The sequence below is a fragment of the Ambystoma mexicanum genome, chromosome 1p, assembly GCF_040938575.1.
Source record: "Ambystoma mexicanum isolate Mex_15411 chromosome 1p, UKY_AmexF1_1, whole genome shotgun sequence".
Lineage (NCBI taxonomy): Eukaryota > Metazoa > Chordata > Amphibia > Caudata > Ambystomatidae > Ambystoma > Ambystoma mexicanum.
The window spans coordinates 777,151,430-777,165,072 of record NC_090921.1 but is presented as its reverse complement, the minus strand read 5'-3'; the positions used below and the strand labels follow the sequence as shown (position 1 = coordinate 777,165,072).

The following is a 13,643-nucleotide window of genomic DNA, read 5'->3' as shown; positions in this document are numbered from 1 at the left end:
CCGGAGCATCACTGGGACTCATGCTTCTACTGCGACTCCCTCTCTGTCCGGGCACTCCGTCGTCTTGGGTGGAAAGTGTTTCAGCATGTTCCTCCTTTCCAGCTTTTCATAGACGAAAAGAAACAATGCCCAGTAAGTACTTTTTAGGGTGCCCCGGCCAAGGGACTCCTTCCCGGGGTCTTTCAGGTTCTGGAGGGCCTTGTGTAGCTGTTAGCAGGGGTTCACTGAGGTGCTTCAAGGGCCTAATGGGCGCACCAGAGTGTTCTCCGAGCGTTCCTGCAGTGGACCTGCCAGAACCGGACATCGTTCCAAGGTTCACCATTTGGTTGTTAAGGTTCAGACAAGTTCTTCTGTGGCACTGGATACCACGGTTTGCCCTGAGGTCTCCATTTCTGGAGCTTTCCACGCTGATACCGGGGTACGCCCTGAGGTCTCAGTTTCCAGAGCTTTCCACACAGAGTCACGGCTTGAGGCCCCTCTGGCGGGAACTGTACGTCCTGGGTTAAAACCAGAGGTTCCTCTTCTTGGGGCTAAAGTCAGCACCGACAGAACTGAGAGATCCTCTTTGAAGGTCTTGTCGGTGAGGTATGTCTCTCAACTGTCCCACGCTCAGGGTTGTGGTGGTACCGGTTCTGTCGAGGGGGCATAGAGGGTGGTCACGGACCATAATCCCTCCAGTACCGGCTCTGCCGAGATTTCTCCACCAGAGGGTCATTTTGGGGCAGTTTATAAGATGTACAGTAAACATCCGAGACCTCCCATTACTGGCTCTGCTGAGGATCCTTGTGTCAAGGCTAAGGCGTTACTTAAGTCCCCTGAGGAGACAATTGCCTCATCTCCACATGTGACGCAGTCCTCCTCAGGTGTCAACAAAATGGCAGCCCAACCGCCATTGGTCCACGGTAACCATTTTGGATTCCCTCTTACACCAACGTTCACGTCGTCTGGTGCTGGGAGCATTTCTTTTAGAGCTGAGCAGCCTTTTCCACGCTATGTGGACAACAAAAATCTGTTCCGCCCTTCGACTGGCATGCTCTGACACCGCTGCCTCATTGTCTCGCCCCCCCCCCTCCTCCTGTTCCACTGATCTATGTGGATCCGGCTGATGGTGGGTGCTCCTGGCAACCATCCTTCTTGCGTTCATGGGGGTATACCCCTCATGAGCGGCCTCTGCCTGTACCAGCACCAAAACCTTTGGCCGAGCAGGAGTTATTTTTGGGAAGTTTCAGATGCTCATGCACTCTAATGCTATGTAGGCGTATTTCAAATGTCTTTTCAGGGAAATGTGCCCTGAACCTGCCGTCCCATCTTCTGCCCCGGCTGTTCCAACGCAGGTCCCGGTGGTGCCAATTCCTCCACCACTTCCTTCTGTACCTCCTCCACCTATCCCTCCACTCCCTCCTCTGCCCCCACTGTCTCCCATAGAGAAGAACCCGGCAGATCGGGACAACACTTTAAAACCTATGCGTGGCGGACCAGTAGTCTGTTCCCGCCTCGTTGGATAAGCCTCAAGCGGATCAGGATGGCGATGAGCAGCCCCGCTCAGTGAGTATTCTATGACCGGGTCCTTGATATGATGGCCCTCCTTGAGATTCCAGTACCTGAGGCCCCCACTTCTCTGGAGGGGGTGCTTTCTGGAGCCTTTACCCTGTTACCTCAGGAGCGCACTGGCCTATTCCTCCAGAAGGACATTTTGGCTGAGGCCCATAAGATCTGCGATAAACCCCATACCGGGCTGCACCTCAACAAGAGGATTGACGCTAGATAAAAGCTTCACGCCTCTGAGGAGATGGCCTTATCGGGTTGTCTGGTCCCTTCCTCAACGGTGGTTGCAGCGGCCACCCTCCAGTCCAAACTGGCCTCTGCATCTTAAATGGCAGCGGCCCAAATCCTATCCAAAGAGGATAAGCTCCTGGACGCTTTGGGCAAGAAAGTCTTTGCCAATTAGGCGCTCCAACTTCATCAAGCTAACACTGAGCTCATCCTGGCGGCAGCCAATCTGAGGCTGTGGAAAGAGCTAGCTGATTTCGAGGAGTGTATTCCTGCGCATAGGCTAGACCATTTTAAAGCCGATTTGTCAGATGCCAGGGTGTTGGCACAGGATCTACTGGAAGCTGCGGCACACAATGTAGACACCTCGGCTCCAGGCCTTTTGTGTGGGGTTGACACCTTCCGCAAGGCGTTGCTCCATGCGACAAAGTTTTCAAAGGAAGTGCAAGACAAAGTACTGAACCTTCCTTTTGATGGCAAGGAATTGTGAGTTCCACGTCTGTAGAAGTATGAAGCAAAGACTAAAGCGAGTACCCAAACCGCCAAATCTTAATCGGTCCTGGCGAAAGCTCTAGCTATGGCCCTTTGTACACCGAGGTCAGGGTCCCAGACTCTGTCCTTACCTGGATTCAGGGGGTTTCAGGATCGCCGTGCGTGCCGTACTGAAGCTCTGGTTGGCGGGCCCTGTCGAAAACAGCAACGGCAAGGTGGTCGGTTTTTCTCTCGCCCATCAGCCTCCTCTCCAGGGACAGGTAGTCTCCCTGCCGGCAAGTCATCCAAATGATATATCTGGTTGGTCGCACAAGACTACGGTGGAAGGACGAATCTCGTCTCATTTGGAGGCGTGGCAGACCATCACCGAAGACCGGTGGGTTTTCTCCATCACTCGGGCGGGATTTCGTTTGCAGCCCCCATTCTACACCCCACCCTTCTACACTCCCTTCCAGCAGATCCGGTCACCCTCCCTCCGAGCCGAGGTAAAGAGACTTCTAGACCTCAGAGCGGTGGAGCCTGTTCCCCTCGCAGAGCATGGGGAGGGCTTTTACTCCCGTCTGTTCACTGTACCTAAACCCAACCAGGCTGGCCTGCACACTAGCCTTTATCTTTCCCAGTTCAAATACAAGATGATCACGCCTTGCCAAATAATGTCCTCTCTTCGGAAGAGCGACTGGCTCCGTGTGGTGGACCTTCAGGGCGCATACATGCACATCCTGATGTGGAGGCCGCATTGGAAATATCTCCGATTCCTCCCTGGTAGAGGAACATTTCCAGTTCTGCATGCTCCCATTTGGTCTCGGCTCAGCGTGTCTTTACAAACATGTCGGTCATTGCAGCTTTCCTCAGGCTGCAGGGCGTTCATGTATACCCATATTTGGACTATTGTCTCCCACGCAGTCCTTGCCCACAAACAGCATTGATCAATCTCCAATCTCTCCTCCAGCTCCTGTTCCACCTTGGGCTGTCAGTGAACTGGCGGAAATCTTCCATGACGGTCTCTTGGCCTGATCTTCCTGGGTTTCCGTTGGAATACGGTCAGTACCAAGGTGTTCTAACGACGGACAGAATTGCGAACCTATCAGCCATGTGTCAACTCTTACTCCAGTCTTCGCACATGACGGCTTTGTGGTTCCAGAGACTTCTGGGCTTCATAGCTTCTTGCGCGCCAGCACTTCCTCTTGCACGTCTGAAGAAGAGGCATACTCAGCTGGCTCTTGGTCTCAAGCTTCGGACCCAGATTCCAAGATGATCCCAGTTCCGTTCTGCATGACGGCGGATCTACAATGGTGGCCTTCGACCGACAACCTTTCAGTGGGGGCCGTCCTTCCAGGAGCCCTGCCCACAAGTGACAGTTACCACGGACACCTCCCTTCTGGGGTGGGGCACCACGCTGTGTCACGTCGAAGTATTCGACCTTTGGACACGATAGGACGGGCAGTTCCATATAATTTATCTGGAACTCCTGGCTGTTTTTCTAGCGCTCAATGCTTTTCAACCATCCATCACGAACAAGGTAGTCTGTATTTGCACAGACAATTCTGTGGTGATGTTTTACATCAACGAGCAGGGTGGCACGGAGTCACTCCTCCTTGTAGACCTAGCCATACAGATTTGGGAATGGGCCATCCAGCACATTTGAATCCTGGCTGTACACATTCCGGGTCACATCAATGTAACTGTAGACTCACTCAGCTGCCGGTTGGCAGCCAGGTACGAGTGGGAATTGTACACAGATGTTCTCTCCAACATTTATCACCAGTGTAGCACTCCAGAAGTGGACCTCTTTGCGACTTTTATAAACAAGAAACCTCCTCTGTATGCATCCAGAGACGGTCTCTGGGTGTCCTCCCTGGGAGATGCTCTCGAGATTCCATGGCACAACATGAAGGCTTATGCCTTTCCTCTGCCTCCGATTCATCGGTCACTCTGCAAGTTCAGGAATGCATCGAATTGCACTCTCCTCCACATAGCTCCTTGGTGGTCAGCCAGATTCTGGTTTTTGGAACTTCAGCATCTGTCAATTCTTCCTCCGATCAGATTGCCGTTGATTCCCAACCTGCTTCACCAGTGTGATCACCAGATGTGGCACCCCTCCCCACAATCATTCAGCTTGGCGGTTTGGTGCCTGAATTCAGATCTTTAGCGCCTACTTAAATGCCATTACGGCCTACCTGTCCACCGACAGCTGTTCCTTTTCTTTGACTAATCCGATCATTAAGAGGTATTTTACGGGTCTTCTGCATCTTTTCCCGCTGGTATGTACGCCTCACCCCAAGTGGGATTTGAATGTGGTGCTCACCGCGTTATGCCATAAACCATTTGAACCTATGGCTGTTACCGATAGTCAGGCGAGCCTTAAACTTTTATCTCGCCAGAACGAGTGGACTCTGGGCCTCCTCACAACTCGGTCACATTTGGGGACCCGAAAGGGAAACTGGCTTCCAAGGCAACTATCTCCCGATGGATTGCCTCCTGCATTTCAGAAGCCTATACCATCCAAGGCCTTCAACCTCCGAAAGGCATTCATGTTCATCTTGTACGTGGAAAAGCGGCTACTGTTGCCTTCCAAAAGTATGTTACTTGGGACACCATCGCAAAGGCGGCTACTTGGGCTTCCCCATTAGCTTTTTGTAAGCATTATTGCTTGGACCTGAGCTCCAGGGCTGATGCCCAGTTTGGCCAGTCTATTCTTAAGAACTTGTTCCAGTAAAGTACTTCCCCCCCCCCCGCCACCCCCCCCCCCATCTACCCGAACTAGCTGTGGTGTTTGCTTGGGAATCTCCCACAGTATGGAGGAAAAGGGACGGGATGTAGGAGTGTAACTCACCGTAGTGGCTACCTTACTCCTAGTCCATAGTCCCCTTTCCTGCATACGACCGCCCGCCGTCCCCTTGAATAAGTATCCTCTATTATTGCTTAATTGGTCTCGGATCTGGCGATACAAAAGGACTGAAGGGCGATGCACTGGGCGGAGCTCAGGAGGGCGGGGTATTTTTTTGTCCAAATGGGGTGGTGCTTCTAATGCAGATAGTTGCGTGTCTTAATGTTGTCTTTGTAATTCTAACCTAATGCTACTTTTCGTTCCTGTGTCTTCCCACTAAATAAGGTGTGCTTGAGGGCTGTCAGTGAAGTACATTGGTGCTGCTACATAATAAAGGCCTAATGTCAAAACATGTAATTCCTTGTTGGATCCATTTGTCAAATTATGATATAGGGACATTTAAGGAAAAATGCCTATGACAATTGCATGATGCCAATCACACAATCGTAGTTCCAACCTTGTTTATCTGTACTATCTAAATGAACGGATTTGGCATTCTTCACGCAGAGGGCTGTGAAGAGGTCTCGACATCCCTGATTTGGGTTTCATTTCCATTGTCACAGCCTTTTCATTGGTTGAATCACTCAAAGCTGTGGCTTAAATTACTCTTGTGGCATTCCATCTTGATTTGTTGCTGTAATCTAAGTTCTACCCTTGTATGTGGGTCATAGGTAGGTTGGGTAAATGTGGAAGGAAAGAATGTAGGCTATACGAACATAGCGTAAATGCAGATGTGTTGGCCAATTTCATTTCAATCTTTGTGGAAGACATGCCTCTAAAAAGAATCCTATGTGAAATCCTTTTCATCGTGCCCATGCCCTCTGGAAATGCCCATATTATCTCAAGCTGCTGACACAAAACTCTAAAATCTGAAATGGCTAGTGATCCAATGGCAGGTTGTATTTAACTCAAAGTTCAGCGACTGATGCGCCCTGCTTCTGGGGAAAGCATATTCTGTGAAGTTTGTTTCCAGTTAATTATTTGTAGAGGTAAATTTGAGCCCCAGGTGCTTGATGAAGCTTGCTTCCTTGGTAGTGAAACTTTGTCTGGGAGGATTATGAAGGGAGCCCCCCTAGCTCAATATGCTAGACTTGGAATTGTGATCTGTAGATTCTTCAGCATTGCACACATATTTATTCTTTTGAAAAAAAGGAACAAGAACCTTGATGGTTGGCCAGTCAACATTGTTGGGGACTTTTTTTTTTTTTTTTTTTTTTAAAGGAGGCGTTTTCTAACCAAATTCTGTAACTTTTCATGTTTCTTGCAAAAATATATATATCGTTTGGAATAAAAAAAGCTATGTTCGTTGACCATAACCTGTTCCTGAATACACACTCCATTACAATCTTGCTTACTTTTTATTACCTGTTATGCCAATACTGTTGTAGTGCAGGAGAATACTCACCCTCCTTTACCCTATTAGTAAATGCTCCCCCTCAATTTCCCTGTTTAGGAAAGCCCACCTTCTGTTACCCTGTTTGTGAAAGTTGATCCTCAATTAACGTGTGCATGCTCACCAACAGTTACCCTGTAGTTGAATGCACACTCTGAATTTCCCCATTTGAGTTTTCACCTTTTAATATCCCAGTTTGAAAACCCTCTAATTTACTGTTTTAATGCTTTAGATGTTAATCATAAGGTTTTTGTCTAACACCATGCCCATGTATCTTCACAGGATGGACCGAATGACTGAAGATGCATTGCGACTTAATCTCCTGAAGAGGAGCTTGGATCAGGCTGATGAGCGAGATGATGTCTTGGCCAAACGATTAAAGATGGAGGGACATGAGGCCATGGAGCGCCTGAAAATGCTAGCATTGCTCAAACGGAAGGACATGGCCACTATTGAGGTGCCTCATGAACTCCCCGTCAAAGTGCATGAGGAGAAATTGAATGGCAGTCTCAGGCCTCACACAGACTGCAGGACTGCAGGCAGGCCTGTGGGAAAGGAGAACATCAATGATGAGCCTGTGGATATGAGTGCACGGAGGAGGTACAGGATCTGCCTACCAGCAGCATTTTCTTGATGCAGACCCGGCTTTTCTGTTAGCAGGATAACATGTTCTGACATGGACCACTCTCAGAGGGCATTTTGAGTGGCTAGATAATCCTCCTTTAAATAATCTGGGCCTTAAATTCGTTTTTTTCCCTTTTACGTTACAGCAGTGTTTTGGAAGTGTGGTCCTTTATAGAATGATACAAATATAACACGGAGCGCAGTGAGTACAGATTAGACTGGTTATTAAATCCTCTAGGAAGTTAAGGGAGTTTTGGATTCCAGAGAGCCATTTATGATCCTTTGTAATAACTTGATTGTGCAGCTGGCCCCACACCATTAAAGTAAGTGCAGGTTCTCTGTAGACAAATAACATTTTACCGTTTTGTAGTGTCACATATCGAACCTGGAATTACACAATCTGCACCTGTGGTTAGGTGAACCATTCCAAGAGGTGATTTATTGTACTGTGTACAAGTGATCCCACTCTCGTGTTCGAAGTGAGGCTGGTGTTGGAAATTATTCTCTGTGGTTGCGGACAAGAGAATGATTGTATTTCAAAGTAAAATGTGTATTTGCACATCACAGCCTTTGGGATTGGGGTGCTTGCAAGTGGTGTATTGAATACTTAGTGATTGTAAATGTTTTCTCCTTTAAAAGAAGATCAGTTTTCATTAAGTTCTAGATGCTGGTATGGTCTAGAGGCTGGTATGGAAATAGGGTAAACCTTTTTTTAAGGACTAAATCTGACATGGCTCCATGTACTCCATCTAGTCTCTTTTTGCTCCATACATTTGAAATGTCCAGCCCAGGAAGGGGACTGGACGGGGCACTCATTGCTCAGCACTACATAAAACATTGCCAAGGTGCATGCAGAGGATGTGACCTTGATATGATATGGCATTTATAACGCGCCTGTACACAAGTGGTACCTTGCACGTACTACGCAGCCGAACACCTCCATCACCAACTCTTAGTTATTTTTCTGAGCTTCAAGAGACCGGAACACTCTCAGCACTCTTTGCACTGCAAATTGTATTGATTTTCTTTTTCTCCAACTTTTGTTTTTGTGGGTGTAATGCTCCAGAAGCATTAAAGCAAATATTTTACGCTCTGTGAGCCGATTGTCTGACACTTTCAGACTCGACCTCCAGTGTCTTTTGGTATGACCACACTCGTCGCTTCATTCCTTATGCAACTCCCTTTCTTATCGGTCACTCCATAGTCCGCTATCGGGGTTGGAGGAAATAGTTTGGTGACCTCGTTGAGTGACATTCAAGACCTTCATGTTAATGTTAAATGCTAAAGGATATTTGTACCGCGCACTATCGCCACCGTAGTATCTCTGCAAGTCCTGTACTGGTAACCGGTTTCCAACAGATCATAAAACCATGAGGGGCTATTGGAGCATTTGTGTCCGCAAACAGAGGTGCCTTCATGGCATTATAACAGCATTGATACTACGGTACTTTCTGGGCCACATACTGGTTCTTGACCTGTGGTGCTGCCTGAGTATCACAATTTTGACGCCAAGGTTGACTTCTTAAGGCTAAATCCCTGGCTGGTCACAACCCAGGCTTGCCCTGAGGATCTGGGTGAATATTAAGATTTCCTTAATTCCAGTTACAGAACTATCTGGGATGTTTATGTCCAGCACCACCTCATCGTTGCAGGAGTCTGGTGTGTTGGGGCAGATTCCATCTCGCACAAAAGGTGTGCCCAGCCTCCGGTAACCACAACTGTTCCATTTCAGCTCATTTAGATCCATGGTCTAAGTAACAGGAGTTGACTGACATTCCGAAAGACCTACCGATACTAGGCTCTGCAGCGCTAGATATATTCTAAGATATAGGTGAGGGTGCTTCAGCGCCTGCCTGAGGGACTCTTTCTTCAATAATCTGAGTACATATCCTAAATCTCCTGGACATTCACCAGATATATTCAGAGCAGAGGTGATGAATTTTATACACTGCCAACCTGATCAACGTTGCAACAAATCCAGTGGTCACTAGACCAGGAACATTACATCATTCCCCTTTTTAAACCACAGGTTACTCCATGATATAACCTTTGCATAAATATGTGATTAGCACCGAAAGGAATTCCAAATTATAAGCAAACTCAATCCTTGTGCCCTGGACTGATTCCTTCACAAGGGCTAGACCGTGGGAACAGTCCCCTTACCTACTATTTGATTCTTTCATGTTGACTTTGTGATCTTAAGTAGCAAAAGCAGTTAGTGTGCATTCCTTCATGCATCCTTGTGGACTTTATGCAAGGATACACATGTGCTAAACTCTGCTTCGTCTAACGCTTGCTTGAATCAAGAAACCAACCCCTGACATCTGGTATCTGTCTCCCATGAGATGTTACAAGACCTGGCTTGTTTTATTTAGGTTAGTAATCCGTTTGAGCGAGCTCCCTTTGAGGAACATGACAATGCTAAATCCAACAATTGACTCCTTGATGTACAGTTGGGTGCAAATGTGGATCATCTGACCTGTGAAGCCCTAAAGGTCAGAAACAACATATTTTGTTTCCTAGCTATTTGGCCCAGAATCTAAGCGAGAAAGCCTCAGAGTGTGAATTCTAAGTGATTATACTAAAGCAGTATTTTGTGATGACTAGCAAGGTGAATGCGTTATGTTGATCTTTACAGCGTAGCATTGGATCTGTGCAATTGAGTGATTACTCTCTGGATCGTTCATATCTCCATCATGGGCTCTTAATTCATTCATAAACACTGAATATCTCTTACCTGGGATGAGATTTTAATGCATCGTTTATTCTAGGGAGAATGTTCTCGGCAAAATAATACTTGGGAACGCAGTTGCTTTGAAGCCTTTATAATATTAAAATGTTTTTTGTGATACGTTTTGCTTGAAGACTTTTACTGTGAGCTACCGAGTAAGAATATTTATTTGTGACTGTTTTATTAACACTTTTAGGCTCAACCTTTCTTGTGTTTGGTGTTAGTTTATGGCTACTGTACATGAATGAAATCTAAAAGATAGTTCATTGTGTATTGCTCATCCCTTTGATAGTCACATTGTCCAGGTGTCGCATTTGTCAGAAAATGTCATACCATCTCTCAGCCTTTTACCACAGAGTGGTAGCAGCATAGAGTCAGTGCTCAGGAAGGGAAGGGAATAGTCTTCCGTCCCTTTCCAGAGGTGGTCCCAGTTAGGGTTTTCTCATATCGTAAACACCGTTCAATATCGAGGGGCAACTCTTCCAAGAGAACGCACGCGTCCTGCTTGCCTTCGGCGCTAACTTCGATGGCTGGCACTCCAACTCTGTCTGCACCACCTTTGGCAACACTATCACTCTTGTCCCACTCGCCATCGATTACCTCCACAACTTTGTTTTTCTCGATGTCAAAGCATACTCCCTTTACATTGAGGCAATCCTTTTCAACATTGAAAGACTTTGGAGCCCTCTGAGCAGCTAGACTGGGTAAGTGTCCAAAAAGCACGAGAAGCTCGGAAAGACCAAGACTACTTCCGAAAACCCTTTTTCTGGGGGCTTCGCCAGGACACATCTCAATGGAGATGTGAACTCAAGAGTTCTAATGTCTTGCCCTTAACAAGTTGACTGAGCCCCCTTGGATCTGTGAGATTCCCTAAAAAGCACTGTGGGATCCTGAGGGCCCTTGGCGAAGCCTTCGTCAAGGTGAGCTGGTATCCAGCCGAGCCACGTCCAGGAGGCAGTCACTGAATAGACTAAGCTGTTCTCCTAAAATGGCAATGCTCTGTGTGCCTGGGGAAGCAACCAGGGGCGGTGCTCCCTCCCTGAAGCAATATTGGGTATACACCGAAGTGAATGGCAGGAGTAGCAGACATTTTAGCCGCCATTTGGAAAAAGGATCTTACGTAGCCAAGGGCAACAATCGCAAAGCAGACTTTCTTGACTTGGTGGGAAATTTCAGTATTTTCTTTTCCTTTTTATTTTTGTGATATGGTTGAAAACAAACCTTTTGCAAAGTTTAATATCACACAAAAGAAGAAATAAAACAACAATTCATTAATACAATGCATTTAATAAAATTACAAGGTACAGTCCATCTGTATTAAAACAGACAATTGAGCACCAATTTACCACCAGTATAGTCTACACTTAAAATCTTAAATATTATAAAAGCTAAAATGAATTTAACTGATCAAATCCTAATTTCCTCAGACCACCTGCCTCTCCAATTAAATAAAATTTAAATTGCACACACATTTAGTTGCTATTAAGATTCAGATAGAAGAGCCATAGATGATCCTTCACCATACATAGTCTCCATCACATAATCTATAATCGCTGAAGTCCCTTTCCCAATATTATTTTCTCTTTCCATTCAAGTACAAACATTAACAAGGTATATGCTTTCAAGTCTCTACCGACTCAGAGGAATAAAAGAATCTGGATACAACCGTGACGGTCATCTTTGGAACTAAGTTTTGAAACTGCCTGCGTTTGGATCAGTCGATCTTAACAGTAGGAACTGATACCTCCAGTGCATATCTGAAAATCTTTCTCGATAAGGAGATTAACAGTCCTGTTTTTTTAAGCTCCAAGGACAGATGTTGAAAAAATGTAGGTATTGCCCCCAAAACATTGAAGCCCATTACAGAGAATCGCATACTAATTTTGTATCGCATTTCGATCCGGCGTCCCCCGGTCAGCATGCGAGTCCCCTGGAGCCCCTGGCCTCTGTTAAATCTTGGGCCTCCTTCTTGCAGCCCCCAGGCCCGTGCGTGCTGCCTAGTCCCGCCTCCCAGCCACCCCGCCTGTGATTGGCTGGACCCCTGGCCTTAAAGGTTCCTCCTAGGGCAGCCGTCTGCCCGGCAGCCCCTGCGGCTGGGGCCCCAAGGCAGAGCGCGGCACCAACAGAGGCGGATCCAAGAAGTGTCAGCAGGTGTCCGCAGGGGAAGCCAGCAACCAATAGACAACAAAACTGAGTGTGGCATGGGTGGGGTGTAGAGCAATTACTCTACTCCAGAAAGCCCTTGCCACTCTACCTTATCTCTCCATAGCGTAGACTGCCATAGAATTACAACATGCATACTTACAGATTTGTGACCATCTTCCTAAATCCATTCTTGGATGTACTACAAATGTAGCATGGTACAACGCACTAACACACTAGCCGATGTTAACAAGTGCCACACTTAGATGGAATTTCTCAATCTTAGCTTGCGTCGCATCTGGATAGGTTTTTGAATGTTAGCTTGCGTAACATCTAGATAGAATTGTGAAGGTTAGCATGTGCCACACTCAGCTTAAAGTCTTAACCTCAGCTTGCGTCGCATCTAGACAGGACTGTGAATGTTGGCGTGTGCCACACTTGCATGGAATAGTGAATGATGCCAACTAACCAATCCACTAACAACGTCAGCCCTCTGCATACACCGCTCAAACTCTAACTTAACACAGCCACAAGCCTTAAACGCAGCAAATAGCACAAATTTCACTACACTGCAACAAGAAAACAAACCGCACATAGACTTGCACAACAGCACACAACGACTACTGACCGTAAAACACCCCAAGCCCAGCCAACGGACCCACCAGGCTGAGGCTGCCAACAGCAAATCACTGCTTTCTTGCACTTTTCCAGCTCTTTCCCTCTAACTCACCCCCACTCTCCCTTTTTCAGAGCAGCCAGAGCACCAGGGGACCACTCCGGTGGTGATAGTGCGCGGTACAAATCTCCTTTAACATTTGATCAAAATTATAGATTGGGGTTTGGGATATTATGGTGGGTAAGGGGCTGTGGGGGGAGTCCCCCTCAACCCCACATTTATTTTCAATAAAATGTTAAAAATCGAATGGGAAAAATCAATGTTCTGGGATGCACAGTAAAAGTTTTGTGCAATCGAGGGAACCCTATATGAATTCTGTAATGCAACAGCAGCCCTAGCAAGTCCAGGTGTGAGGGGCGAGAGAGGAACCCCCAAACCCTACTTGCCCCCCCCCCACACCCTCTGCAAATACTGAGGCGGAGGAAGAGGTCTCGCCGAGATGCAGGGGCAACCCCCCACTACCACACAGAGTGGTGGCGAGATGAGAGGAAAGGTGGGTGGTGGGCCCCTCTATCCAGTGAGAAGAGTGAAGAAACCATAGGGAGCCTGAGGGCAGTACTCGCCTCCCAGAGATTGTAGTGATCACTGCATTCCTCCTCATCTGCCCCTTCCCCCGTGAGGGGTTTAGTATCAGTTCAAGCCTAATAAAAAATCATTCAGGTCCCCCCCCACACCCCCCTACCCCCCAGGTGACCCTTGGGCCCAGAATTCACATTGGACAAGTTTCGACCATCATGGTCCATTCAAAATCAAAGGATGGGAAGACATCCTCTTCCACTAAGAATATGCTGCTGCCACCCAGTGGAGGTGACCTTACTCTGGTCCCATCAGGGTGGGGGCGGGGGGCTGTGGGCCAGAGGAAGGGACAGCCCTGCACACAAAAGGGATATATCTGACCTCCTCGGGATTCTATATGTAAGTTCAACCAGGGTGTCGTAAAAAGAAGTTGGATGAACTGGAAACATCCTTTTCTAATGGATTGTGTCCT

At 47.3% G+C, this 13,643-nt stretch overlaps 1 protein-coding gene across 4 annotated transcripts in view; it reads left to right on the top strand.

The window, feature by feature from the left end:
- GATAD2B (GATA zinc finger domain containing 2B) overlaps window positions 1–13,643 on the top strand; it is an 851,520-nt gene that overhangs the window by 269,874 nt on the left and 568,003 nt on the right. For all 4 annotated transcript variants that reach the window (XM_069651324.1, XM_069651310.1, XM_069651301.1 and 1 more), the window contains exon 2: window positions 6,765–7,082. In XM_069651324.1, the coding sequence (XP_069507425.1) occupies window positions 6,766–7,082 (317 nt within the window). In that variant the 5' untranslated portion in view covers window position 6,765. The remainder of the gene's footprint in view (window positions 1–6,764; window positions 7,083–13,643) is intronic.